We start from the raw sequence: 26,942 nt of genomic DNA, 5'->3' as shown, positions 1-26,942 counted from the left end.
GTACGTAATAATCAAAAACTAAAAAAATTGTAGTTTTTGAAAAAAATCTAAATTTCGGTTTTTTACAATTAACATGTACTTTTTTAGATCGAAAATTTTGCATAACTTTTTTGCTATTAAAGATAGAGCCTTCATTTAAAAACTGTTAAGTACTCCTAGCGAAGAGGCATCTTGCACATAATTATTAAAATTTAAAAAATTATAGTTTTTGAAAAAAATCGAAATTTCGGTTTTTTACAATTAACATGTACTTTTTTATATCGAAAATTTTGCATAACTTTTTTGTTATTAAAGATAGAGCTTTCATTTAAAAACAGTCAAGTACTCCTAGCGAAGGGGCACCTTGCACATAATTATCAAAATTGAAAAAATTATAGTTTTTGAGAAAAATCGAAATTTCGGTTTTTTACAATTAACATGTACTTTTTTAGATCGAAAATTTTGCATTACTTTTTTGTTATTAAAGATAGAGCTTTCATTTAAAAACAGTCAAGTACTCCTAGCGAAGGGGCACCTTGCACATAATTATCAAAATTGAAAAAATTATAGTTTTTGAGAAAAATCGAAATTTCGGTTTTTTACAATTAACATGTACTTTTTTAGATCGAAAATTTTGCATACCTTTTTTGTTATTAAAGATAGAGCTTTCATTTAAGAACTGCCAAGTACTCCTCGCAAAGGGGCACCTTGCACATAATTATCAAAATTGAAAAAATTATAGTTTTTGAGAAAAATCGAAATTTCGGTTTTTTACGATTAACATGTACTTTTTTAGATAGAAAATTTTGCATAACTTTTTTGTTATTAAAGATAGAGCTTCTATTTAAAAACTGCCAAGCACTCCTGGCAAAGGGGCACTTTGTACGTAATAATCAAAATCTAAAAAATTATAGTTTTTGAAAAAAATCGAAATTTCGGTTTTTTACAAATAACATGTACTTTTTTAGATCGAAAATTTTGCATACCTTTTTTGTTATTAAAGATAAAGCTTTCATTTAAAAACTGCCAAGCACTCCTGGCAAAGGAGCACCTTGCACATAATTATTAAAATTGAAAAAATTATAGTTTTTGAAAAAAATCGAAATTTCGGTTTTTTACAATTAACATGTACTTTTTTAGATCGAAAATGTTGCATAACTTTTTTGTTATTAAAGATAGAGCTTTCATTTAAAAACAGTCAGGTACTCCTAGCGAAGGGGCACCTTGCACATAATTATCAAAATTGAAAAAAATTATAGTTTTTGAGAAAAATCGAAATTTCGGTTTTTTACAATTAACATGTACTTTTTTAGATCGAAAATTTTGAAGGCTCATATCTCGGCTTCTATGGGAGCTATCGTGAAAATTCCAACGGTTTTGTCTTAGTTTCGTCCTTCTGAATCCCACGAGACCATCCGCAAGATTGTAGCTTCTACGAGAGCCGAGATATGGCATTTTTGTAGCCCATTTTTGGCCTCAAAAACGGACGTCGAAAACGACTTTTTCAGGATTTTCAAAGTGCTCTCATTCCCTTAGTTCTGCTCGGATCCTGTTATAACCCGGTGTTTTCGTAATCTAGGTGATCAGAATAAGACGCTGGTATACTTAGTTTGATTTCGAAAAAATCAATTTTTGGTGAAAAAATTCGATACGGGGGGGTATACCCGAAAAATGAAGAAACCCAAACTTTGAAGGCTCATATCTCGGCTTGTATATGAGCTATCGGGAAAATTCCAACGGTTTTGTCTTAGTTTCTTCCTTCTGAATCCAACGAGACCACCCGCAAGGTCGTAGCTTCTACGAGAGCCGAGATATGGCATTTTTGTAGCCCATTTTTGGCCTCAAAAACGGACGTCGAAAACGACTTTTTCAGGATTTTCAAAGTGCTCTCATTCCCTTAGTTCTGCTCGGATCCTGTTATAACCCGGTGTTTTCGTAATCTAGGTGATCAGAATAAGACGCTGGTATACTTAGTTTGATTTCGAAAAAATCAATTTTTGGTGAAAAAATTCGATACGGGGGGGTATACCCGAAAAATGAAGAAACCCAAACTTTGAAGGCTCATATCTCGGCTTGTATATGAGCTATCGGGAAAATTCCAACGGTTTTGTCTTAGTTTCGTCCTTCTGAATCCATCGAGACCATCCGCAAGGTCGTAGCTTTTACAAGAGCTGAGATATGGCATTTTTGTTGCCCATTTTTGGCCTCAAAAACGGACGTCGAAAACGACTTTTTCAGGATTTTCAAAGTGCTCTCATTCCCTTAGTTCTGCTCGGATCCTGTTATAACCCGGTGTTTTCGTAATCTAGGTGATCAGAATAAGACGCTGGTATACTTAGTTTGACTTTGAAAAAAATCAATTTTTGGTGAAAAAATTCGATACGGGGGGGTATACCCGAAAAATGAAGAAACCCAAACTTTGAAGGCTCATATCTCGGCTTGTATATGAGCTATCGGGAAAATTCCAACGGTTTTGTCTTAGTTTCTTCCTTCTGAATCCAACGAGACCATCCGCAAGGTCGTAGCTTCTACGAGAGCCGAGATATGGCATTTTTGTAGCCCATTTTCGGCCTCAAAAACGGACGTCGAAAACGACTTTTTCAGGATTTTCAAAGTGCTCTCATTTCCTTAGTTCTGCTCGGATCCTGTTATAACCCGGTGTTTTCGTAATCTAGTTGATCAGAATAAGACGCTGGTATACTTAGTTTGATTTCGAAAAAATCAATTTTTGGTGAAAAAATTCGATACGGGGGGGTATACCCGAAAAATGAAAAAACCCAAATTTTGAAGGCTCATATCTCGGCTCCTATATGAGCTATCGTGAAAATTCCAACGGTTTTGTCTTAGTTTGGTCCTTCTGAATGCAACGAGACCATCCGCAAGGTCGTAGCTTCTACGAGAGCCGAGATATGGCATTTTTGTAGCCCATTTTTGGCCTCAAAAACGGACGTCGAAAACGACTTTTTCAGGATTTTCAAAGTGCTCTCATTCCCTTAGTTCTGTTCGGATCCTGTTATAACCCGGTGATTTCGTAATCTAGGTGATCAGAATAAGACGCTGGTATACTTAGTTTGATTTCGAAAAAATCAATTTTTGGTGAAAAAATTCGATACGGGGGGGTATACCCGAAAAATGAAAAAACCCAAACTTTGAAGGCTCCTTAGTTCTGCTCGGATCCTGTTATAACCCGGTGTTTTCGTAATCTAGGTGATCAGAATAATCCGCTGTTATAGTTAGTTGGAATTCGAATAAAAAAAAATTATGAAAAAATTTGAAAGAGGGGGGGGTATATAATTTCTTACTGATAAACAGTGTGGGGCGGGTGGGGGATATGGGTTGACTCACTCGTTCACATGTGAGCATATCTTTTATTCTCCAGCTCTCTCTGCAACGACCAGGACTAACTTCTCTTTCTAAAAATGACCGAAACAGTGGTGGGGGACGTATGTGCAGACATGTAGCACACTTTGTCATGGATCGCCTCCTTTATGGGCCCAGTATTCGGTCGGACCTGATACCTCAGTGGACGGTAGTGGTCGCTTTCTTTACCTACTTGATCAAGGACAATGTAGAGAGCAAACAGGTGGTTTTAATAGAAAACCTATTGGAGATGATTTTGGATGTCCAGCTGGACCAGAGCTGCTGGGTGCGGAAGTTCGGGGTATGCCCCGGAGAATTTGAATAAGGAGCTCGTGGTGCGGTACTGCAATCAGATACTGGGCATTTTAATGGACTGTTTGGATTATAACAATTTGGGGTAAGTTTCTTAACTTAAAAATTTTGAAAATTAAAAAAAAATATCAAACCACAAACAAAATATATAATGTAGCGAAACGACCTCTAAATTTGCTATAGTTCGTTCTATTAGAATATCGGGCGTCTTAAATTTTTTATTTATTTGTGGAAATGTGTGACATTCCTTAAACCCTACATTTCTGCTCGGAGTATTCGTATGATTATTACTTCGTTTATCACCATTTAATAAAGAAGTATGGCGCTTTTGACTCCGTGGTTCCGTTAAAAGGTTTTAATCCGGGTCAGTGCTTTTATTATTAATAGGTAAGGTTACAACTGTTCTGTTTCTTGGCTAGCAATTTATGTTATCTATTTTGTTATTAAAATGTGTTAAAACTAAGCCCATAACTGAGGTGAATTAACTGAGATTTCCCGACATAAGTGGTTTCTTTGACATACGAACCCTCGGGACTAAAAATCCCATTACAATAAAAGTCCAAAAAAAACATTTATTGTTATAAGGTGCCCAAATGATGGGCAGAATGGCAGGTTTGGCAAATCAATAACTTCTTCCGAGTATTTGACACCGTTGAAAAAGAAGAAGAAGAAGAGAAGTAGCAGTAACGAGTGTGAGAGGGAAACGAGGTAGGAAAATGGACAGACAACCCTCTGGTTTCCTCCACTCCTGTGGGCGTCTCATTGTCTATCCCTTTCCCTCCCTCATTTCTCTCGCACTTTGGCTACATTCTACTTCTCTTCTCCTTCTTCCTCTTTTTTAAATGCCTGGACAAAATTATTGATTTTTTACAAGCAGTTGAACCCAAAGTTTCTTCTGCTTCTTCTTTTTCTTCTTCTTCTTCTCTCTCTTTTTCTTTAAAAACCTCAAATACCTGGATTCCGTTTACATATACTTACTTTGAATAAATCTCTACCATGAGAATTACAAATAAAACATCTAATTTTGGCAGTGACAATTTATTAATTGATTGATTTTATTGACCGGCAAGCTTTCCTGTGATTATCACAGACTTTGTTTCTGGTGATCAAATCTCGATATGGATTTTAATGAGTTTTTAGTCCACATTATCAATATTGTCCATTTTCTAAGTCAATTCAGTAAAAATTCCAGGATTTATTTCTTAATAAATAAATAGGACCCGAAGAAATAACTCGACAACGAGCTACTCAACTGTAGGTTCCTTGAAAGGTTCTACTCTTAATATAATCATTTACAAAATGATCGACCTATTCTTCCTTATCTAGGAACGAAAGCGAGCTGATCCTGGAGTCCCTGCAATCCTTCTCGAAACTCCTGAACAGTTTGCCAGGGTACAAATTCAGTTCCTTTCAAGTTACCGGAGCAGTGAGGATCAAGTTGCTATTCAGTCAAGAGGATCCACGTCTAAGGAGATCCTTGATCCAGTTATTAGGAGATCTGGCAACATCCTTTGGCCAGGAGACCAATTTGGAGGCATTCAAGGATCGAGTGAGATCCAAGGGAACCTCATCACTTTACTCTTGCATCTATGCGCTCCAGACGTGTATATTGTCAAGGTATGACTTTTTTGGATCATTTTACTCACTTAACTCATGCATGGACCCCATTTAGGCCTGTAAAAGTACAATGCAGAAGGTTGGCCCTTATCTGGATTTTCCGGAGGTATACCGCATGATCCAGGAGTGTTTGGGCGATGACACCGACTTGATGTTCACGGATTTTATTGGGGAGTTAATTAAACGCATGGTAAGTAAATGGCAGCACCTTAAATGTAATATTCATGCAGTTCGTCTGTGATATATTTTGAATTTAATTAGGGATTTATGGAATCAAAGATATCAAGGTTATTTGGGGGTCAAATCGAGGACGAGTTGGTTTAAAGGTGGCGTCTAAGGGCCAATCCCGCCCTTGTCATCGGTTTGTTCTACGCCGAACTACTACCCGAGAATAAACCGAAAGTTTCACTGGAAACTGTCTGTGATAAACTGAACAGACTGATGCAAGACGAGTCAGAAGAAGTTAGGATTAAGGCAAGTCAAGCTATATCGTGTTTGTTTTTATAATTATTGTAGAACGGAATGTGCTAGGGGGATAGTACGATTAAGTCTTTTAAATCAGTTTTTAGTAAGAAAATTTAAAAAAAGTCAACAGGGGTCAAAACTGACTTGTGGGTGGACTTTGTAGCTTATAAGTTTATCTCTGTCGCACTCATTGTAAAAAAAAACTTGAAACGTGGAAAAACTGAAATTTCACAAAGTTTATTAGTTTTAAAATTTTGCATAACTTTTTTGTTATTAAAGATAGAGCTTTCATTTAAAAACTGTCAAGTACTCCATGCAAAGGGGCACCTTGCACATAATTATCAAAATTGAAAAAAATATAGTTTTTGAGAAAAATCGAAATTTATGTTTTTTACGATTAACATGTACTTTTTTAGATCGAAAATTTTGCATAACTTTTTTGTTATTAAAGATAGAGCTTTCATTTAAAAACTGCCAAGTACTCCTCGCAAAGGGGCACCTTGCACATAATTATCAAAATTGAAAAAATTATGGTTTTTGAGAAAAATCGAAATTTAGGTTTTTTACGATTAACATGTACTTTTTTAGATCGAAAATTTTGCATAACTTTTTTGTTATTAAAGATAGAGCTTTCATTTAAAAACAGTCAAGTACTCCTAGCGAAGGGGCACCTTGCACATAATTATTAAAATTGAAAAAATTATAGTTTTTGAGAAAAATCGAAATTTTGGTTTTTTACAATTAACATGTACTTTTTTGGATCGAAAATTTTGCATATTTTTTTTGTTATTAAAGATAGAGCTTTCATTTAAAAACTGCCAAGTACTCCTCGCAAAGGGGCACCTTGCACATAATTATCAAAATTAAAAAAATTATAGTTTTTGAGAAAAATCGAAATATCGGTTTTTTACAATTAACATGTACTTTTTTAGATCGAAAATTTTGCATAACTTTTTTGTTATTAAAGATAGAGCTTTCATTTAAAAACTGTTAAGTACTCCTAGCGAAGGGGCACCTTTCGCGTAATTATCAAAATTGAAAAAATTATAGTTTTTGAGAAAAATCAAAATTTCGGTTTTTTACGATTAACATGTACTTTTTTAGATCGAAAATTTTGCATAACTTTTTTGTTATTAAAGATAGAGCTTCCATTTAAAAACAGTCAAGTACTCCTCGCAAAGGGGCACCTTGCACATAATTATCAAAATTGAAAAAATTGTAGTCTTTGAAATAAATCGAAATTTCGGTTTTTTAAATTAACATGTACTTTTTTAGATCGAAAATTTTGCATAACTTTTTTGTTATTAAAGATAGAGCTTTCATTTAAAAACTGTTAAGTACTCCTAGCGAAGGGGCACCTTTCGCGTAATTATCAAAATTGAAAAAATTATAGTTTTTGAGAAAAATCGAAATTTCGGTTTTTTACGATTAACATGTACTTTTTTAGATCGAAAATTTTGCATTACTTTTTTGTTATTAAAGATAGAGCTTTCATTTAAAAACTGCCAAGTACTCCTCGCAAAGGGGCACCTTGCACATAATTATCAAAATTGAAAAAAATATAGTTTTTGAGAAAAATCGTAATTTATGTTTTTTACGATTAACATGTACTTTTTTAGATCGAAAATTTTGCATTACTTTTTTGTTATTAAAGATAGAGCTTTCATTTAAAAACAGTCAAGTACTCCTAGCGAAGAGGCATCTTGCACATAATTATTAAAATTTAAAAAATTATAGTTTTTGAAAAAAATCGAAATTTCGGTTTTTTACAATTAACATGTACTTTTTTATATCGAAAATTTTGCATAACTTTTTTGTTATTAAAGATAGAGCTTTCATTTAAAAACTGCCAAGTACTCCTCGCAAAGGGGCACCTTGCACATAATTATCAAAATTGAAAAAATTATAGTTTTTAAGAAAAATCGAAATTTCGGTTTTTTACAATTAACATGTACTTTTTTAGATCGAAAATTTTGCATAACTTTTTTGTTATTAAAGATAGAGCTTTCATTTAAAAACTGTTAAGTACTCCTAGCGAAGGGGCACCTTTCGCGTAATTATCAAAATTGAAAAAATTATAGTTTTTGAGAAAAATCGAAATTTCGGTTTTTTACAATTAACATGTACTTTTTTAGATCGAAAATTTTGCATAACTTTTTTGTTATTAAAGATAGAGCTTTCATTTAAAAACTGCCAAGTACTCCTCGCAAAGGGGCACCTTGCACATAGTTATCAAAATTAAAAAAATTATAGTTTTTAAGAAAAATCGAAATTTCGGTTTTTTACAATTAACATGTACTTTTTTAGATCGAAAATTTTGCATAACTTTTTTGTTATTAAAGATAGAGCTTTCATTTAAAAACTGTTAAGTACTCCTAGCGAAGGGGCACCTTTCGCGTAATTATCAAAATTGAAAAAATTATAGTTTTTGAGAAAAATCGAAATTTCGGTTTTTTACGATTAACATGTACTTTTTTAGATCGAAAATTTTGCATTACTTTTTTGTTATTAAAGATAGAGCTTTCATTTAAAAACAGTCAAGTACTCCTAGCGAAGAGGCATCTTGCACATAATTATTAAAATTTAAAAAATTATAGTTTTTGAAAAAAATCGAAATTTCGGTTTTTTACAATTAACATGTACTTTTTTATATCGAAAATTTTGCATAACTTTTTTGTTATTAAAGATAGAGCTTTCATTTAAAAACAGTCAAGTACTCCTTGCGAAGGGGCACCTTGCACATAATTATCAAAATTGAAAAAATTATAGTTTTTGAGAAAAATTGAAATTTCGGTTTTTTACAATTAACATGTACTTTTTTAGATCGAAAATTTTGCATAACTTTTTTGTTATTAAAGATAGAGCTTTCATTTAAAAACTGTTAAGTACTCCTAGCGAAGGGGCACCTTTCGCGTAATTATCAAAATTGAAAAAATTATAGTTTTTGAGAAAAATCGAAATTTCGGTTTTTTACAATTAACATGTACTTTTTTAGATCGAAAATTTTGCATAACTTTTTTGCTATTAAAGATAGAGCCTTCATTTAAAAACTGTTAAGTACTCCTAGCGAAGAGGCATCTTGCACATAATTATCAAAATTGAAAAAAATTATAGTTTTTGAGAAAAATTGAAATTTCGGTTTTTTACAAATAACATGTACTTTTTTAGATCGAAAATTTTGCATAACTTTTTTGTTATTAAAGATAGAGCTTTCATTTAAAAACTGCCAAGTACTCCTCGCAAAGGGGCACCTTGCACATAGTTATCAAAATTAAAAAAATTATAGTTTTTAAGAAAAATCGAAATTTCGGTTTTTTACAATTAACATGTACTTTTTTAGATCGAAAATTTTGCATAACTTTTTTGTTATTAAAGATAGAGCTTTCATTTAAAAACTGTTAAGTACTCCTAGTGAAGGGGCACCTTTCGCGTAATTATCAAAATTGAAAAAATTATAGTTTTTGAGAAAAATCGAAATTTCGGTTTTTTACGATTAACATGTACTTTTTTAGATCGAAAATTTTGCATTACTTTTTTGTTATTAAAGATAGAGCTTTCATTTAAAAACAGTCAAGTACTCCTAGCGAAGGGGCATCTTGCACATAATTATTAAAATTTAAAAAATTATAGTTTTTGAAAAAAATCGAAATTTCGGTTTTTTACAATTAACATGTACTTTTTTATATCGAAAATTTTGCATAACTTTTTTGTTATTAAAGATAGAGCTTTCATTTAAAAACAGTCAAGTACTCCTTGCGAAGGGGCACCTTGCACATAATTATCAAAATTGAAAAAATTATAGTTTTTGAGAAAAATTGAAATTTCGGTTTTTTACAATTAACATGTACTTTTTTAGATCGAAAATTTTGCATAACTTTTTTGTTATTAAAGATAGAGCTTTCATTTAAAAACTGTTAAGTACTCCTAGCGAAGGGGCACCTTTCGCGTAATTATCAAAATTGAAAAAATTATAGTTTTTGAGAAAAATCGAAATTTCGGTTTTTTACAATTAACATGTACTTTTTTAGATCGAAAATTTTGCATAACTTTTTTGCTATTAAAGATAGAGCCTTCATTTAAAAACTGTTAAGTACTCCTAGCGAAGAGGCATCTTGCACATAATTATCAAAATTGAAAAAAATTATAGTTTTTGAGAAAAATTGAAATTTCGGTTTTTTACAAATAACATGTACTTTTTTAGATCGAAAATTTTGCATAACTTTTTTGGTATTAAAGATAGAGCTTTCATTTAAAAACTGTTAAGTACTCCTAGCGAAGGGGCACCTTTCGCGTAATTATCTAAATTGAAAAAATTATAGTTTTTAAGAAAAATCGAAATTTCGGTTTTTTACAATTAACATGTACTTTTTTAGATCGAAAATTTTGCATAACTTTTTTGGTATTAAAGATAGAGCTTTCATTTAAAAACTGCCAAGTACTCCTCGCAAAGGGGCACCTTGTACGTAATAATCAAAAACTAAAAAAATTGTAGTTTTTGAAAAAAAATTTAAATTTCGGTTTTTTACAATTAACATGTACTTTTTTAGATCGAAAATTTTGCATAACTTTTTTGCTATTAAAGATAGAGCCTTCATTTAAAAACTGTTAAGTACTCCTAGCGAAGAGGCATCTTGCATATAATTATTAAAATTTAAAAAATTATAGTTTTTGAAAAAAATCGAAATTTCGGTTTTTTACAATTAACATGTACTTTTTTATATCGAAAATTTTGCATAACTTTTTTGTTATTAAAGATAGAGCTTTCATTTAAAAACAGTCAAGTACTCCTAGCGAAGGGGCACCTTGCACATAATTATCAAAATTGAAAAAATTATAGTTCTTGAGAAAAATCGAAATTTCGGTTTTTTACAATTAACATGTACTTTTTTAGATCGAAAATTTTGCATAACTTTTTTGTTATTAAAGATAGAGCTTTCATTTAAAAACTGTTAAGTACTCCTAGCGCAGAGGCATCTTGCACATAATTATTAAAATTTAAAAAATTATAGTTTTTGAAAAAAATCGAAATTTCCGTTTTTTACAATTAACATGTACTTTTTTAGATCGAAAATTTTGCATTACTTTTTTGTTATTAAAGATAGAGCTTTCATTTAAAAACAGTCAAGTACTCCTAGCGAAGGGGCACCTTGCACATAATTATTAAAATTGAAAAAATTATAGTTTTTGAGAAAAATCGAAATTTTGGTTTTTTACAATTAACATGTACTTTTTTGGATCGAAAATTTTGCATAACTTTTTTGTTATTAAAGATAGAGCTTTCATTTAAAAACAGTCAAGTACTCCTAGCGAAGAGGCACCTTGCACATAATTATGAAAATTGAAAAAATTATAGTTCTTGAGAAAAATCGAAATTTCGGTTTTTTACAATTAACATGTACTTTTTTAGATCGAAAATTTTGCATAACTTTTTTGTTATTAAAGATAGAGCTTTCATTTAAAAACTGTTAAGTACTCCTAGCGCAGAGGCATCTTGCACATAATTATTAAAATTTAAAAAATTATAGTTTTTGAAAAAAATCGAAATTTCCGTTTTTTACAATTAACATGTACTTTTTTAGATCGAAAATTTTGCATAACTTTTTTGTTATTAAAGATAGAGCTTTCATTTAAAAACTGCCAAGTACTCCTCGCAAAGGGGCACCTTGCACATAGTTATCAAAATTAAAAAAATTATAGTTTTTAAGAAAAATCGAAATTTCGGTTTTTTACAATTAACATGTACTTTTTTAGATCGAAAATTTTGCATAACTTTTTTGTTATTAAAGATAGAGCTTTCATTTAAAAACTGTTAAGTACTCCTAGCGAAGGGGCACCTTTCGCGTAATTATCAAAATTGAAAAAATTATAGTTTTTGAGAAAAATCGAAATTTCGGTTTTTTACGATTAACATGTACTTTTTTAGATCGAAAATTTTGCATTACTTTTTTGTTATTAAAGATAGAGCTTTCATTTAAAAACTGCCAAGTACTCCTCGCAAAGGGGCACCTTGCACATAATTATCAAAATTAAAAAAATTATAGTTTTTGAGAAAAATCGAAATATCGGTTTTTTACAATTAACATGTACTTTTTTAGATCGAAAATTTTGCATAACTTTTTTGTTATTAAAGATAGAGCTTTCATTTAAAAACTGTTAAGTACTCCTAGCGAAGGGGCAACTTTCGCGTAATTATCAAAATTGAAAAAATTATAGTTTTTGAGAAAAATCGAAATTTCGGTTTTTTACAATTAACATGTACTTTTTTAGATCGAAAATTTTGCATAACTTTTTTGGTATTAAAGATAGAGCTTTCATTTAAAAACTGTTAAGTACTCGTAGCGAAGGGGCATCTTGCACATAATTATTAAAATTTAAAAAATTATAGTTTTTGAAAAAAATCGAAATTTCGGTTTTTTACAATTAACATGTACTTTTTTGGATCGAAAATTTTGCATAACTTTTTTGTTATTAAAGATAGAGCTTTCATTTAAAAACTGTTAAGTACTCCTAGCGAAGGGGCACCTTTCGCGTAATTATCAAAATTGAAAAAATTATAGTTTTTGAGAAAAATCGAAATTTCGGTTTTTTACGATTAACATGTACTTTTTTAGATCGAAAATTTTGCATTACTTTTTTGTTATTAAAGATAGAGCTTTCATTTAAAAACAGTCAAGTACTCCTAGCGAAGAGGCATCTTGCACATAATTATTAAAATTTAAAAAATTATAGTTTTTGAAAAAAATCGAAATTTCGGTTTTTTACAATTAACATGTACTTTTTTATATCGAAAATTTTGCATAACTTTTTTGTTATTAAAGATAGAGCTTTCATTTAAAAACTGCCAAGTACTCCTCGCAAAGGGGCACCTTGCACATAATTATCAAAATTGAAAAAATTATAGTTTTTAAGAAAAATCGAAATTTCGGTTTTTTACAATTAACATGTACTTTTTTAGATCGAAAATTTTGCATAACTTTTTTGTTATTAAAGATAGAGCTTTCATTTAAAAACTGTTAAGTACTCCTAGCGAAGGGGCACCTTTCGCGTAATTATCAAAATTGAAAAAATTATAGTTTTTGAGAAAAATCGAAATTTCGGTTTTTTACGATTAACATGTACTTTTTTAGATCGAAAATTTTGCATTACTTTTTTGTTATTAAAGATAGACCTTTCATTTAAAAACTGCCAAGTACTCCTCGCAAAGGGGCACCTTGTACGTAATAATCAAAAACTAAAAAAATTGTAGTTTTTGAAAAAAATCTAAATTTCGGTTTTTTACAATTAACATGTACTTTTTTAGATCGAAAATTTTGCATAACTTTTTTGCTATTAAAGATAGAGCCTTCATTTAAAAACTGTTAAGTACTCCTAGCGAAGAGGCATCTTGCACATAATTATTAAAATTTAAAAAATTATAGTTTTTGAAAAAAATCGAAATTTCGGTTTTTTACAATTAACATGTACTTTTTTATATCGAAAATTTTGCATAACTTTTTTGTTATTAAAGATAGAGCTTTCATTTAAAAACAGTCAAGTACTCCTAGCGAAGGGGCACCTTGCACATAATTATCAAAATTGAAAAAATTATAGTTTTTGAGAAAAATCGAAATTTCGGTTTTTTACAATTAACATGTACTTTTTTAGATCGAAAATTTTGCATTACTTTTTTGTTATTAAAGATAGAGCTTTCATTTAAAAACAGTCAAGTACTCCTAGCGAAGGGGCACCTTGCACATAATTATCAAAATTGAAAAAATTATAGTTTTTGAGAAAAATCGAAATTTCGGTTTTTTACGATTAGCATGTAATTTTTTAGATAGAAAATTTTGCATAACTTTTTTGTTATTAAAGATAGAGCTTTCATTAAAAAACTGTTAAGTACTCCTAGCGAAGGGGCACCTTTCGCGTAATTATCAAAATTGAAAAAATTATAGTTTTTGAGAAAAATCGAAATTTCGGTTTTTTACGATTAACATGTACTTTTTTAGATAGAAAATTTTGCATAACTTTTTTGTTATTAAAGATAGAGCTTCCATTTAAAAACAGTCAAGTACTCCTCGCAAAGGGGCACCTTGCACATAATTATCAAAATTGAAAAAATTGTAGTCTTTGAAATAAATCGAAATTTCGGTTTTTTAAATTAACATGTACTTTTTTAGATCGAAAATTTTGCATAACTTTTTTGTTATTAAAGATAGAGCTTTCATTTAAAAACTGCCAAGTACTCCTCGCAAAGGGGCACCTTGCACATAATTATCAAAATTGAAAAAATTATAGTTTTTGAGAAAAATCGAAATTTCGGTTTTTTACAATTAACATGTACTTTTTTAGATCGAAAATTTTGCATAACTTTTTTGTTATTAAAGATAGAGCTTTCATTTAAAAACTGTTAAGTACTCCTAGCGAAGGGGCACCTTTCGCGTAATTATCAAAATTGAAAAAATTATAGTTTTTGAAAAAATCGAAATTTCGGTTTTTTACAATTAACATGTACTTTTTTATATCGAAAATTTTGCATAACTTTTTTGTTATTAAAGATAGAGCTTTCATTTAAAAACAGTCAAGTACTCCTAGCGAAGGGGCACCTTGCACATAATTATCAAAATTGAAAAAATTATAGTTTTTGAGAAAAATCGAAATTTCGGTTTTTTACAATTAACATGTACTTTTTTAGATCGAAAATTTTGCATAACTTTTTTGTTATTAAAGATAGAGCTTTCATTTAAAAACTGTTAAGTACTCCTAGCGAAGGGGCACCTTTCGCGTAATTATCAAAATTGAAAAAATTATAGTTTTTGAGAAAAATCGAAATTTCGGTTTTTTACAATTAACATGTACTTTTTTAGATCGAAAATCTTGCATAACTTTTTTGTTATTAAAGATAGACCTTTCATTTAAAAACTGCCAAGTACTCCTTGCAAAGGGGCACCTTGTACGTAATAATCAAAAACTAAAAAAATTGTAGTTTTTGAAAAAAATCTAAATTTCGGTTTTTTACAATTAACATGTACTTTTTTAGATCGAAAATTTTGCATAACTTTTTTGCTATTAAAGATAGAGCCTTCATTTAAAAACTGTTAAGTACTCCTAGCGAAGAGGCATCTTGCACATAATTATTAAAATTTAAAAAATTATAGTTTTTGAAAAAAATCGAAATTTCGGTTTTTTACAATTAACATGTACTTTTTTATATCGAAAATTTTGCATAACTTTTTTGTTATTAAAGATAGAGCTTTCATTTAAAAACAGTCAAGTACTCCTAGCGAAGGGGCACCTTGCACATAATTATCAAAATTGAAAAAATTATAGTTTTTGAAAAAAATCGAAATTTCGGTTTTTTACAATTAACATGTACTTTTTTAGATAGAAAATTTTGCATAACTTTTTTGTTATTAAAGATAGAGCTTCCATTTAAAAACAGTCAAGTACTCCTCGCAAAGGGGCACCTTGCACATAATTATCAAAATTGAAAAAATTGTAGTCTTTGAAATAAATCGAAATTTCGGTTTTTTAAATTAACATGTACTTTTTTAGATCGAAAATTTTGCATAACTTTTTTGTTATTAAAGATAGAGCTTTCATTTAAAAACTGCCAAGTACTCCTCGCAAAGGGGCACCTTGCACATAATTATCAAAATTGAAAAAATTATAGTTTTTGAGAAAAATCGAAATTTCGGTTTTTTACAATTAACATGTACTTTTTTAGATCGAAAATTTTGCATAACTTTTTTGTTATTAAAGATAGAGCTTTCATTTAAAAACTGTTAAGTACTCCTAGCGAAGGGGCACCTTTCGCGTAATTATCAAAATTGAAAAAATTATAGTTTTTGAGAAAAATCGAAATTTCGGTTTTTTACGATTAACATGTACTTTTTTAGATCGAAAATTTTGCATTACTTTTTTGTTATTAAAGATAGAGCTTTCATTTAAAAACAGTCAAGTACTCCTAGCGAAGAGGCATCTTGCACATAATTATTAAAATTTAAAAAATTATAGTTTTTGAAAAAAATCGAAATTTCGGTTTTTTACAATTAACATGTACTTTTTTATATCGAAAATTTTGCATAACTTTTTTGTTATTAAAGATAGAGCTTTCATTTAAAAACTGCCAAGTACTCCTCGCAAAGGGGCACCTTGCACATAATTATCAAAATTGAAAAAATTATAGTTTTTAAGAAAAATCGAAATTTCGGTTTTTTACAATTAACATGTACTTTTTTAGATCGAAAATTTTGCATTACTTTTTTGTTATTAAAGATAGAGCTTTCATTTAAAAACAGTCAAGTACTCCTAGCGAAGAGGCATCTTGCACATAATTATTAAAATTTAAAAAATTATAGTTTTTGAAAAAAATCGAAATTTCGGTTTTTTACAATTAACATGTACTTTTTTATATCGAAAATTTTGCATAACTTTTTTGTTATTAAAGATAGAGCTTTCATTTAAAAACTGCCAAGTACTCCTCGCAAAGGGGCACCTTGCACATAATTATCAAAATTGAAAAAATTATAGTTTTTGAGAAAAATCGAAATTTCGGTTTTTTACAATTAACATGTACTTTTTTAGATCGAAAATTTTGCATAACTTTTTTGTTATTAAAGATAGAGCTTTCATTTAAAAACTGTTAAGTACTCCTAGCGAAGGGGCACCTTTCGCGTAATTATCAAAATTGAAAAAATTATAGTTTTTGAGAAAAATCGAAATTTCGGTTTTTTACAATTAACATGTACTTTTTTAGATCGAAAATTTTGCATAACTTTTTTGCTATTAAAGATAGAGCCTTCATTTAAAAACTGTTAAGTACTCCTAGCGAAGAGGCATCTTGCACATAATTATTAAAATTTAAAAAATTATAGTTTTTGAAAAAATCGAAATTTCGGTTTTTTACAATTAACATGTACTTTTTTATATCGAAAATTTTGCATAACTTTTTTGTTATTAAAGATAGAGCTTTCATTTAAAAACAGTCAAGTACTCCTAGCGAAGGGGCACCTTGCACATAATTATCAAAATTGAAAAAATTATAGTTTTTGAGAAAAATCGAAATTTCGGTTTTTTACAATTAACATGTACTTTTTTAGATCGAAAATTTTGCATAACTTTTTTGTTATTAAAGATAGAGCTTTCATTTAAAAACTGTTAAGTACTCCTAGCGAAGGGGCACCTTTCGCGTAATTATCAAAATTGAAAAAATTATAGTTTTTGAGAAAAATCGAAATTTCGGTTTTTTACAATTAACATGTACTTTTTTAGATCGAAAATCTTGCATAACTTTTTTGTTATTAAAGATAGACCTTTCATTTAAAAACTGCCAAGTACTCCTTGCAAAGGGGCACCTTGTACGTAATAATCAAAAACTAAAAAAATTGTAGTTTTTGAAAAAAATCTAAATTTCGGTTTTTTACAATTAACATGTACTTTTTTAGATCGAAAATTTTGCATAACTTTTTTGCTATTAAAGATAGAGCCTTCATTTAAAAACTGTTAAGTACTCCTAGCGAAGAGGCATCTTGCACATAATTATTAAAATTTAAAAAATTATAGTTTTTGAAAAAAATCGAAATTTCGGTTTTTTACAATTAACATGTACTTTTTTATATCGAAAATTTTGCATAACTTTTTTGTTATTAAAGATAGAGCTTTCATTTAAAAACAGTCAAGTACTCCTAGCGAAGGGGCACCTTGCACATAATTATCAAAATTGAAAAAATTATAGTTTTTGAGAAAAATCGAAATTTCGGTTTTTTACAATTAACATGTACTTTTTTAGATCGAAAATTTTGCATTACTTTTTTGTTATTAAAGATAGAGCTTTCATTTAAAAACAGTCAAGTACTCCTAGCGAAGGGGCACCTTGCACATAATTATCAAAATTGAAAAAATTATAGTTTTTGAGAAAAATCGAAATTTCGGTTTTTTACAATTAACATGTACTTTTTTAGATCGAAAATTTTGCATACCTTTTTTGTTATTAAAGATAGAGCTTTCATTTAAGAACTGCCAAGTACTCCTCGCAAAGGGGCACCTTGCACATAATTATCAAAATTGAAAAAATTATAGTTTTTGAGAAAAATCGAAATTTCGGTTTTTTACGATTAACATGTACTTTTTTAGATAGAAAATTTTGCATAACTTTTTTGTTATTAAAGATAGAGCTTCTATTTAAAAACTGCCAAGCACTCCTGGCAAAGGGGCACTTTGTACGTAATAATCAAAATCTAAAAAATTATAGTTTTTGAAAAAAATCGAAATTTCGGTTTTTTACAAATAACATGTACTTTTTTAGATCGAAAATTTTGCATACCTTTTTTGTTATTAAAGATAAAGCTTTCATTTAAAAACTGCCAAGCACTCCTGGCAAAGGAGCACCTTGCACATAATTATTAAAATTGAAAAAATTATAGTTTTTGAAAAAAATCGAAATTTCGGTTTTTTACAATTAACATGTACTTTTTTAGATCGAAAATGTTGCATAACTTTTTTGTTATTAAAGATAGAGCTTTCATTTAAAAACAGTCAGGTACTCCTAGCGAAGGGGCACCTTGCACATAATTATCAAAATTGAAAAAAATTATAGTTTTTGAGAAAAATCGAAATTTCGGTTTTTTACAATTAACATGTACTTTTTTAGATCGAAAATTTTGAAGGCTCATATCTCGGCTTCTATGGGAGCTATCGTGAAAATTCCAACGGTTTTGTCTTAGTTTCGTCCTTCTGAATCCCACGAGACCATCCGCAAGATTGTAGCTTCTACGAGAGCCGAGATATGGCATTTTTGTAGCCCATTTTTGGCCTCAAAAACGGACGTCGAAAACGACTTTTTCAGGATTTTCAAAGTGCTCTCATTCCCTTAGTTCTGCTCGGATCCTGTTATAACCCGGTGTTTTCGTAATCTAGGTGATCAGAATAAGACGCTGGTATACTTAGTTTGATTTCGAAAAAATCAATTTTTGGTGAAAAAATTCGATACGGGGGGGTATACCCGAAAAATGAAGAAACCCAAACTTTGAAGGCTCATATCTCGGCTTGTATATGAGCTATCGGGAAAATTCCAACGGTTTTGTCTTAGTTTCTTCCTTCTGAATCCAACGAGACCACCCGCAAGGTCGTAGCTTCTACGAGAGCCGAGATATGGCATTTTTGTAGCCCATTTTTGGCCTCAAAAACGGACGTCGAAAACGACTTTTTCAGGATTTTCAAAGTGCTCTCATTCCCTTAGTTCTGCTCGGATCCTGTTATAACCCGGTGTTTTCGTAATCTAGGTGATCAGAATAAGACGCTGGTATACTTAGTTTGATTTCGAAAAAATCAATTTTTGGTGAAAAAATTCGATACGGGGGGGTATACCCGAAAAATGAAGAAACCCAAACTTTGAAGGCTCATATCTCGGCTTGTATATGAGCTATCGGGAAAATTCCAACGGTTTTGTCTTAGTTTCGTCCTTCTGAATCCATCGAGACCATCCGCAAGGTCGTAGCTTTTACAAGAGCTGAGATATGGCATTTTTGTTGCCCATTTTTGGCCTCAAAAACGGACGTCGAAAACGACTTTTTCAGGATTTTCAAAGTGCTCTCATTCCCTTAGTTCTGCTCGGATCCTGTTATAACCCGGTGTTTTCGTAATCTAGGTGATCAGAATAAGACGCTGGTATACTTAGTTTGACTTTGAAAAAAATCAATTTTTGGTGAAAAAATTCGATACGGGGGGGTATACCCGAAAAATGAAGAAACCCAAACTTTGAAGGCTCATATCTCGGCTTGTATATGAGCTATCGGGAAAATTCCAACGGTTTTGTCTTAGTTTCTTCCTTCTGAATCCAACGAGACCATCCGCAAGGTCGTAGCTTCTACGAGAGCCGAGATATGGCATTTTTGTAGCCCATTTTCGGCCTCAAAAACGGACGTCGAAAACGACTTTTTCAGGATTTTCAAAGTGCTCTCATTTCCTTAGTTCTGCTCGGATCCTGTTATAACCCGGTGTTTTCGTAATCTAGTTGATCAGAATAAGACGCTGGTATACTTAGTTTGATTTCGAAAAAATCAATTTTTGGTGAAAAAATTCGATACGGGGGGGTATACCCGAAAAATGAAAAAACCCAAATTTTGAAGGCTCATATCTCGGCTCCTATATGAGCTATCGTGAAAATTCCAACGGTTTTGTCTTAGTTTGGTCCTTCTGAATGCAACGAGACCATCCGCAAGGTCGTAGCTTCTACGAGAGCCGAGATATGGCATTTTTGTAGCCCATTTTTGGCCTCAAAAACGGACGTCGAAAACGACTTTTTCAGGATTTTCAAAGTGCTCTCATTCCCTTAGTTCTGTTCGGATCCTGTTATAACCCGGTGATTTCGTAATCTAGGTGATCAGAATAAGACGCTGGTATACTTAGTTTGATTTCGAAAAAATCAATTTTTGGTGAAAAAATTCGATACGGGGGGGTATACCCGAAAAATGAAAAAACCCAAACTTTGAAGGCTCCTTAGTTCTGCTCGGATCCTGTTATAACCCGGTGTTTTCGTAATCTAGGTGATCAGAATAATCCGCTGTTATAGTTAGTTGGAATTCGAATAAAAAAAAATTATGAAAAAATTTGAAAGAGGGGGGGGTATATAATTTCTTACTGATAAACAGTGTGGGGCGGGTGGGGGATATGGGTTGACTCACTCGTTCACATGTGAGCATATCTTTTATTCTCCAGCTCTCTCTGCAACGACCAGGACTAACTTCTCTTTCTAAAAATGACCGAAACAGTGGTGGGGGACGTATGTGCAGACATGTAGCACACTTTGTCATGGATCGCCTCCTTTATGGGCCCAGTATTCGGTCGGACCTGATACCTCAGTGGACGGTAGTGGTCGCTTTCTTTACCTACTTGATCAAGGACAATGTAGAGAGCAAACAGGTGGTTTTAATAGAAAACCTATTGGAGATGATTTTGGATGTCCAGCTGGACCAGAGCTGCTGGGTGCGGAAGTTCGGGGTATGCCCCGGAGAATTTGAATAAGGAGCTCGTGGTGCGGTACTGCAATCAGATACTGGGCATTTTAATGGACTGTTTGGATTATAACAATTTGGGGTAAGTTTCTTAACTTAAAAATTTTGAAAATTAAAAAAAAATATCAAACCACAAACAAAATATATAATGTAGCGAAACGACCTCTAAATTTGCTATAGTTCGTTCTATTAGAATATCGGGCGTCTTAAATTTTTTATTTATTTGTGGAAATGTGTGACATTCCTTAAACCCTACATTTCTGCTCGGAGTATTCGTATGATTATTACTTCGTTTATCACCATTTAATAAAGAAGTATGGCGCTTTTGACTCCGTGGTTCCGTTAAAAGGTTTTAATCCGGGTCAGTGCTTTTATTATTAATAGGTAAGGTTACAACTGTCCTGTTTCTTGGCTAGCAATTTATGTTATCTATTTTGTTATTAAAAGGTGTTAAAACTAAGCCCATAACTGAGGTGAATTAACTGAGATTTCCCGACATAAGTGGTTTCTTTGACATACGAACCCTCGGGACTAAAAATCCCATTACAATAAAAGTCCAAAAAAAACATTTATTGTTATAAGGTGCCCAAATGATGGGCAGAATGGCAGGTTTGGCAAATCAATAACTTCTTCCGAGTATTTGACACCGTTGAAAAAGAAGAAGAAGAAGAGAAGTAGCAGTAACGAGTGTGAGAGGGAAACGAGGTAGGAAAATGGACAGACAACCCTCTGGTTTCCTCCACTCCTGTGGGCGTCTCATTGTCTATCCCTTTCCCTCCCTCATTTCTCTCGCACTTTGGCTACATTCTACTTCTCTTCTCCTTCTTCCTCTTTTTTAAATGCCTGGACAAAATTATTGATTTTTTACAAGCAGTTGAACCCAAAGTTTCTTCTGCTTCTTCTTTTTCTTCTTCTTCTTCTCTCTCTTTTTCTTTAAAAACCTCAAATACCTGGATTCCGTTTACATATACTTACTTTGAATAAATCTCTACCATGAGAATTACAAATAAAACATCTAATTTTGGCAGTGACAATTTATTAATTGATTGATTTTATTGACCGGCAAGCTTTCCTGTGATTATCACAGACTTTGTTTCTGGTGATCAAATCTCGATATGGATTTTAATGAGTTTTTAGTCCACATTATCAATATTGTCCATTTTCTAAGTCAATTCAGTAAAAATTCCAGGATTTATTTCTTAATAAATAAATAGGACCCGAAGAAATAACTCGACAACGAGCTACTCAACTGTAGGTTCCTTGAAAGGTTCTACTCTTAATATAATCATTTACAAAATGATCGACCTATTCTTCCTTATCTAGGAACGAAAGCGAGCTGATCCTGGAGTCCCTGCAATCCTTCTCGAAACTCCTGAACAGTTTGCCAGGGTACAAATTCAGTTCCTTTCAAGTTACCGGAGCAGTGAGGATCAAGTTGCTATTCAGTCAAGAGGATCCACGTCTAAGGAGATCCTTGATCCAGTTATTAGGAGATCTGGCAACATCCTTTGGCCAGGAGACCAATTTGGAGGCATTCAAGGATCGAGTGAGATCCAAGGGAACCTCATCACTTTACTCTTGCATCTATGCGCTCCAGACGTGTATATTGTCAAGGTATGACTTTTTTGGATCATTTTACTCACTTAACTCATGCATGGACCCCATTTAGGCCTGTAAAAGTACAATGCAGAAGGTTGGCCCTTATCTGGATTTTCCGGAGGTATACCGCATGATCCAGGAGTGTTTGGGCGATGACACCGACTTGATGTTCACGGATTTTATTGGGGAGTTAATTAAACGCATGGTAAGTAAATGGCAGCACCTTAAATGTAATATTCATGCAGTTCGTCTGTGATATATTTTGAATTTAATTAGGGATTTATGGAATCAAAGATATCAAGGTTATTTGGGGGTCAAATCGAGGACGAGTTGGTTTAAAGGTGGCGTCTAAGGGCCAATCCCGCCCTTGTCATCGGTTTGTTCTACGCCGAACTACTACCCGAGAATAAACCGAAAGTTTCACTGGAAACTGTCTGTGATTAACTGAACAGACTGATGCAAGACGAGTCAGAAGAAGTTAGGATTAAGGCAAGTCAAGCTATATCGTGTTTGTTTTTATAATTATTGTAGAACGGAATGTGCTAGGGGGATAGTACGATTAAGTCTTTTAAATCAGTTTTTAGTAAGAAAATTTAAAAAAAGTCAACAGGGGTCAAAACTGACTTGTGGGTGGACTTTGTAGCTTATAAGTTTATCTCTGTCGCACTCATTGTAAAAAAAAACTTGAAACGTGGAAAAACTGAAATTTCACAAAGTTTATTAGTTTTAAAATTTTGCATAACTTTTTTGTTATTAAAGATAGAGCTTTCATTTAAAAACTGTCAAGTACTCCATGCAAAGGGGCACCTTGCACATAATTATCAAAATTGAAAAAAATATAGTTTTTGAGAAAAATCGAAATTTATGTTTTTTACGATTAACATGTACTTTTTTAGATCGAAAATTTTGCATAACTTTTTTGTTATTAAAGATAGAGCTTTCATTTAAAAACTGCCAAGTACTCCTCGCAAAGGGGCACCTTGCACATAATTATCAAAATTGAAAAAATTATGGTTTTTGAGAAAAATCGAAATTTAGGTTTTTTACGATTAACATGTACTTTTTTAGATCGAAAATTTTGCATAACTTTTTTGTTATTAAAGATAGAGCTTTCATTTAAAAACAGTCAAGTACTCCTAGCGAAGGGGCACCTTGCACATAATTATTAAAATTGAAAAAATTATAGTTTTTGAGAAAAATCGAAATTTTGGTTTTTTACAATTAACATGTACTTTTTTGGATCGAAAATTTTGCATATTTTTTTTGTTATTAAAGATAGAGCTTTCATTTAAAAACTGCCAAGTACTCCTCGCAAAGGGGCACCTTGCACATAATTATCAAAATTAAAAAAATTATAGTTTTTGAGAAAAATCGAAATATCGGTTTTTTACAATTAACATGTACTTTTTTAGATCGAAAATTTTGCATAACTTTTTTGTTATTAAAGATAGAGCTTTCATTTAAAAACTGTTAAGTACTCCTAGCGAAGGGGCACCTTTCGCGTAATTATCAAAATTGAAAAAATTATAGTTTTTGAGAAAAATCGAAATTTCGGTTTTTTACGATTAACATGTACTTTTTTAGATCGAAAATTTTGCATAACTTTTTTGTTATTAAAGATAGAGCTTCCATTTAAAAACAGTCAAGTACTCCTCGCAAAGGGGCACCTTGCACATAATTATCAAAATTGAAAAAATTGTAGTCTTTGAAATAAATCGAAATTTCGGTTTTTTAAATTAACATGTACTTTTTTAGATCGAAAATTTTGCATAACTTTTTTGTTATTAAAGATAGAGCTTTCATTTAAAAACTGTTAAGTACTCCTAGCGAAGGGGCACCTTTCGCGTAATTATCAAAATTGAAAAAATTATAGTTTTTGAGAAAAATCGAAATTTCGGTTTTTTACGATTAACATGTACTTTTTTAGATCGAAAATTTTGCATTACTTTTTTGTTATTAAAGATAGAGCTTTCATTTAAAAACTGCCAAGTACTCCTCGCAAAGGGGCACCTTGCACATAATTATCAAAATTGAAAAAAATATAGTTTTTGAGAAAAATCGTAATTTATGTTTTTTACGATTAACATGTACTTTTTTAGATCGAAAATTTTGCATTACTTTTTTGTTATTAAAGATAGAGCTTTCATTTAAAAACAGTCAAGTACTCCTAGCGAAGAGGCATCTTGCACATAATTATTAAAATTTAAAAAATTATAGTTTTTGAAAAAAATCGAAATTTCGGTTTTTTACAATTAACATGTACTTTTTTATATCGAAAATTTTGCATAACTTTTTTGTTATTAAAGATAGAGCTTTCATTTAAAAACTGCCAAGTACTCCTCGCAAAGGGGCACCTTGCACATAATTATCAAAATTGAAAAAATTATAGTTTTTAAGAAAAATCGAAATTTCGGTTTTTTACAATTAACATGTACTTTTTTAGATCGAAAATTTTGCATAACTTTTTTGTTATTAAAGATAGAGCTTTCATTTAAAAACTGTTAAGTACTCCTAGCGAAGGGGCACCTTTCGCGTAATTATCAAAATTGAAAAAATTATAGTTTTTGAGAAAAATCGAAATTTCGGTTTTTTACAATTAACATGTACTTTTTTAGATCGAAAATTTTGCATAACTTTTTTGTTATTAAAGATAGAGCTTTCATTTAAAAACTGCCAAGTACTCCTCGCAAAGGGGCACCTTGCACATAGTTATCAAAATTAAAAAAATTATAGTTTTTAAGAAAAATCGAAATTTCGGTTTTTTACAATTAACATGTACTTTTTTAGATCGAAAATTTTGCATAACTTTTTTGTTATTAAAGATAGAGCTTTCATTTAAAAACTGTTAAGTACTCCTAGCGAAGGGGCACCTTTCGCGTAATTATCAAAATTGAAAAAATTATAGTTTTTGAGAAAAATCGAAATTTCGGTTTTTTACGATTAACATGTACTTTTTTAGATCGAAAATTTTGCATTACTTTTTTGTTATTAAAGATAGAGCTTTCATTTAAAAACAGTCAAGTACTCCTAGCGAAGAGGCATCTTGCACATAATTATTAAAATTTAAAAAATTATAGTTTTTGAAAAAAATCGAAATTTCGGTTTTTTACAATTAACATGTACTTTTTTATATCGAAAATTTTGCATAACTTTTTTGTTATTAAAGATAGAGCTTTCATTTAAAAACAGTCAAGTACTCCTTGCGAAGGGGCACCTTGCACATAATTATCAAAATTGAAAAAATTATAGTTTTTGAGAAAAATTGAAATTTCGGTTTTTTACAATTAACATGTACTTTTTTAGATCGAAAATTTTGCATAACTTTTTTGTTATTAAAGATAGAGCTTTCATTTAAAAACTGTTAAGTACTCCTAGCGAAGGGGCACCTTTCGCGTAATTATCAAAATTGAAAAAATTATAGTTTTTGAGAAAAATCGAAATTTCGGTTTTTTACAATTAACATGTACTTTTTTAGATCGAAAATTTTGCATAACTTTTTTGCTATTAAAGATAGAGCCTTCATTTAAAAACTGTTAAGTACTCCTAGCGAAGAGGCATCTTGCACATAATTATCAAAATTGAAAAAAATTATAGTTTTTGAGAAAAATTGAAATTTCGGTTTTTTACAAATAACATGTACTTTTTTAGATCGAAAATTTTGCATAACTTTTTTGTTATTAAAGATAGAGCTTTCATTTAAAAACTGCCAAGTACTCCTCGCAAAGGGGCACCTTGCACATAGTTATCAAAATTAAAAAAATTATAGTTTTTAAGAAAAATCGAAATTTCGGTTTTTTACAATTAACATGTACTTTTTTAGATCGAAAATTTTGCATAACTTTTTTGTTATTAAAGATAGAGCTTTCATTTAAAAACTGTTAAGTACTCCTAGTGAAGGGGCACCTTTCGCGTAATTATCAAAATTGAAAAAATTATAGTTTTTGAGAAAAATCGAAATTTCGGTTTTTTACGATTAACATGTACTTTTTTAGATCGAAAATTTTGCATTACTTTTTTGTTATTAAAGATAGAGCTTTCATTTAAAAACAGTCAAGTACTCCTAGCGAAGGGGCATCTTGCACATAATTATTAAAATTTAAAAAATTATAGTTTTTGAAAAAAATCGAAATTTCGGTTTTTTACAATTAACATGTACTTTTTTATATCGAAAATTTTGCATAACTTTTTTGTTATTAAAGATAGAGCTTTCATTTAAAAACAGTCAAGTACTCCTTGCGAAGGGGCACCTTGCACATAATTATCAAAATTGAAAAAATTATAGTTTTTGAGAAAAATTGAAATTTCGGTTTTTTACAATTAACATGTACTTTTTTAGATCGAAAATTTTGCATAACTTTTTTGTTATTAAAGATAGAGCTTTCATTTAAAAACTGTTAAGTACTCCTAGCGAAGGGGCACCTTTCGCGTAATTATCAAAATTGAAAAAATTATAGTTTTTGAGAAAAATCGAAATTTCGGTTTTTTACAATTAACATGTACTTTTTTAGATCGAAAATTTTGCATAACTTTTTTGCTATTAAAGATAGAGCCTTCATTTAAAAACTGTTAAGTACTCCTAGCGAAGAGGCATCTTGCACATAATTATCAAAATTGAAA

At 30.8% G+C, this 26,942-nt stretch overlaps 1 protein-coding gene across 6 annotated transcripts in view; it reads left to right on the top strand.

Moving 5' to 3' along the window:
- Positions 1–26,942, top strand: part of LOC126749554 (uncharacterized) — a 56,595-nt gene that overhangs the window by 13,221 nt on the left and 16,432 nt on the right. The window contains exons 1-4 of one of the 6 annotated variants that reach the window (XM_050459270.1): positions 3,340–3,736; positions 4,978–5,268; positions 5,324–5,458; positions 5,530–6,254. The exons of 1 other annotated variant lie outside the window; for it this stretch is intronic. In XM_050459270.1, the coding sequence (XP_050315227.1) occupies positions 3,600–3,736; positions 4,978–5,268; positions 5,324–5,387 (492 nt within the window). In that variant the 5' untranslated portion in view covers positions 3,340–3,599 and the 3' untranslated portion in view covers positions 5,388–5,458; positions 5,530–6,254. Of the gene's footprint in view, positions 1–3,339; positions 3,737–4,977; positions 5,269–5,323; positions 5,459–5,529; positions 6,255–20,411; positions 20,809–22,049; positions 22,341–22,395; positions 22,531–22,601; positions 22,761–26,942 lie in introns of those variants that run through there. 4 more of the 6 variants (XM_050459272.1, XM_050459269.1, XM_050459267.1 and 1 more) reach the window with 4 other exon arrangements.

The sequence above is a fragment of the Anthonomus grandis genome, unplaced genomic scaffold, assembly GCF_022605725.1.
Source record: "Anthonomus grandis grandis unplaced genomic scaffold, icAntGran1.3 ctg00000301.1, whole genome shotgun sequence".
Classification (NCBI taxonomy): Eukaryota; Metazoa; Arthropoda; class Insecta; order Coleoptera; family Curculionidae; genus Anthonomus; species Anthonomus grandis.
The sequence above is the reverse complement of the archived record's forward strand: the minus strand, read 5'-3'. Positions and strand labels throughout refer to the sequence as shown.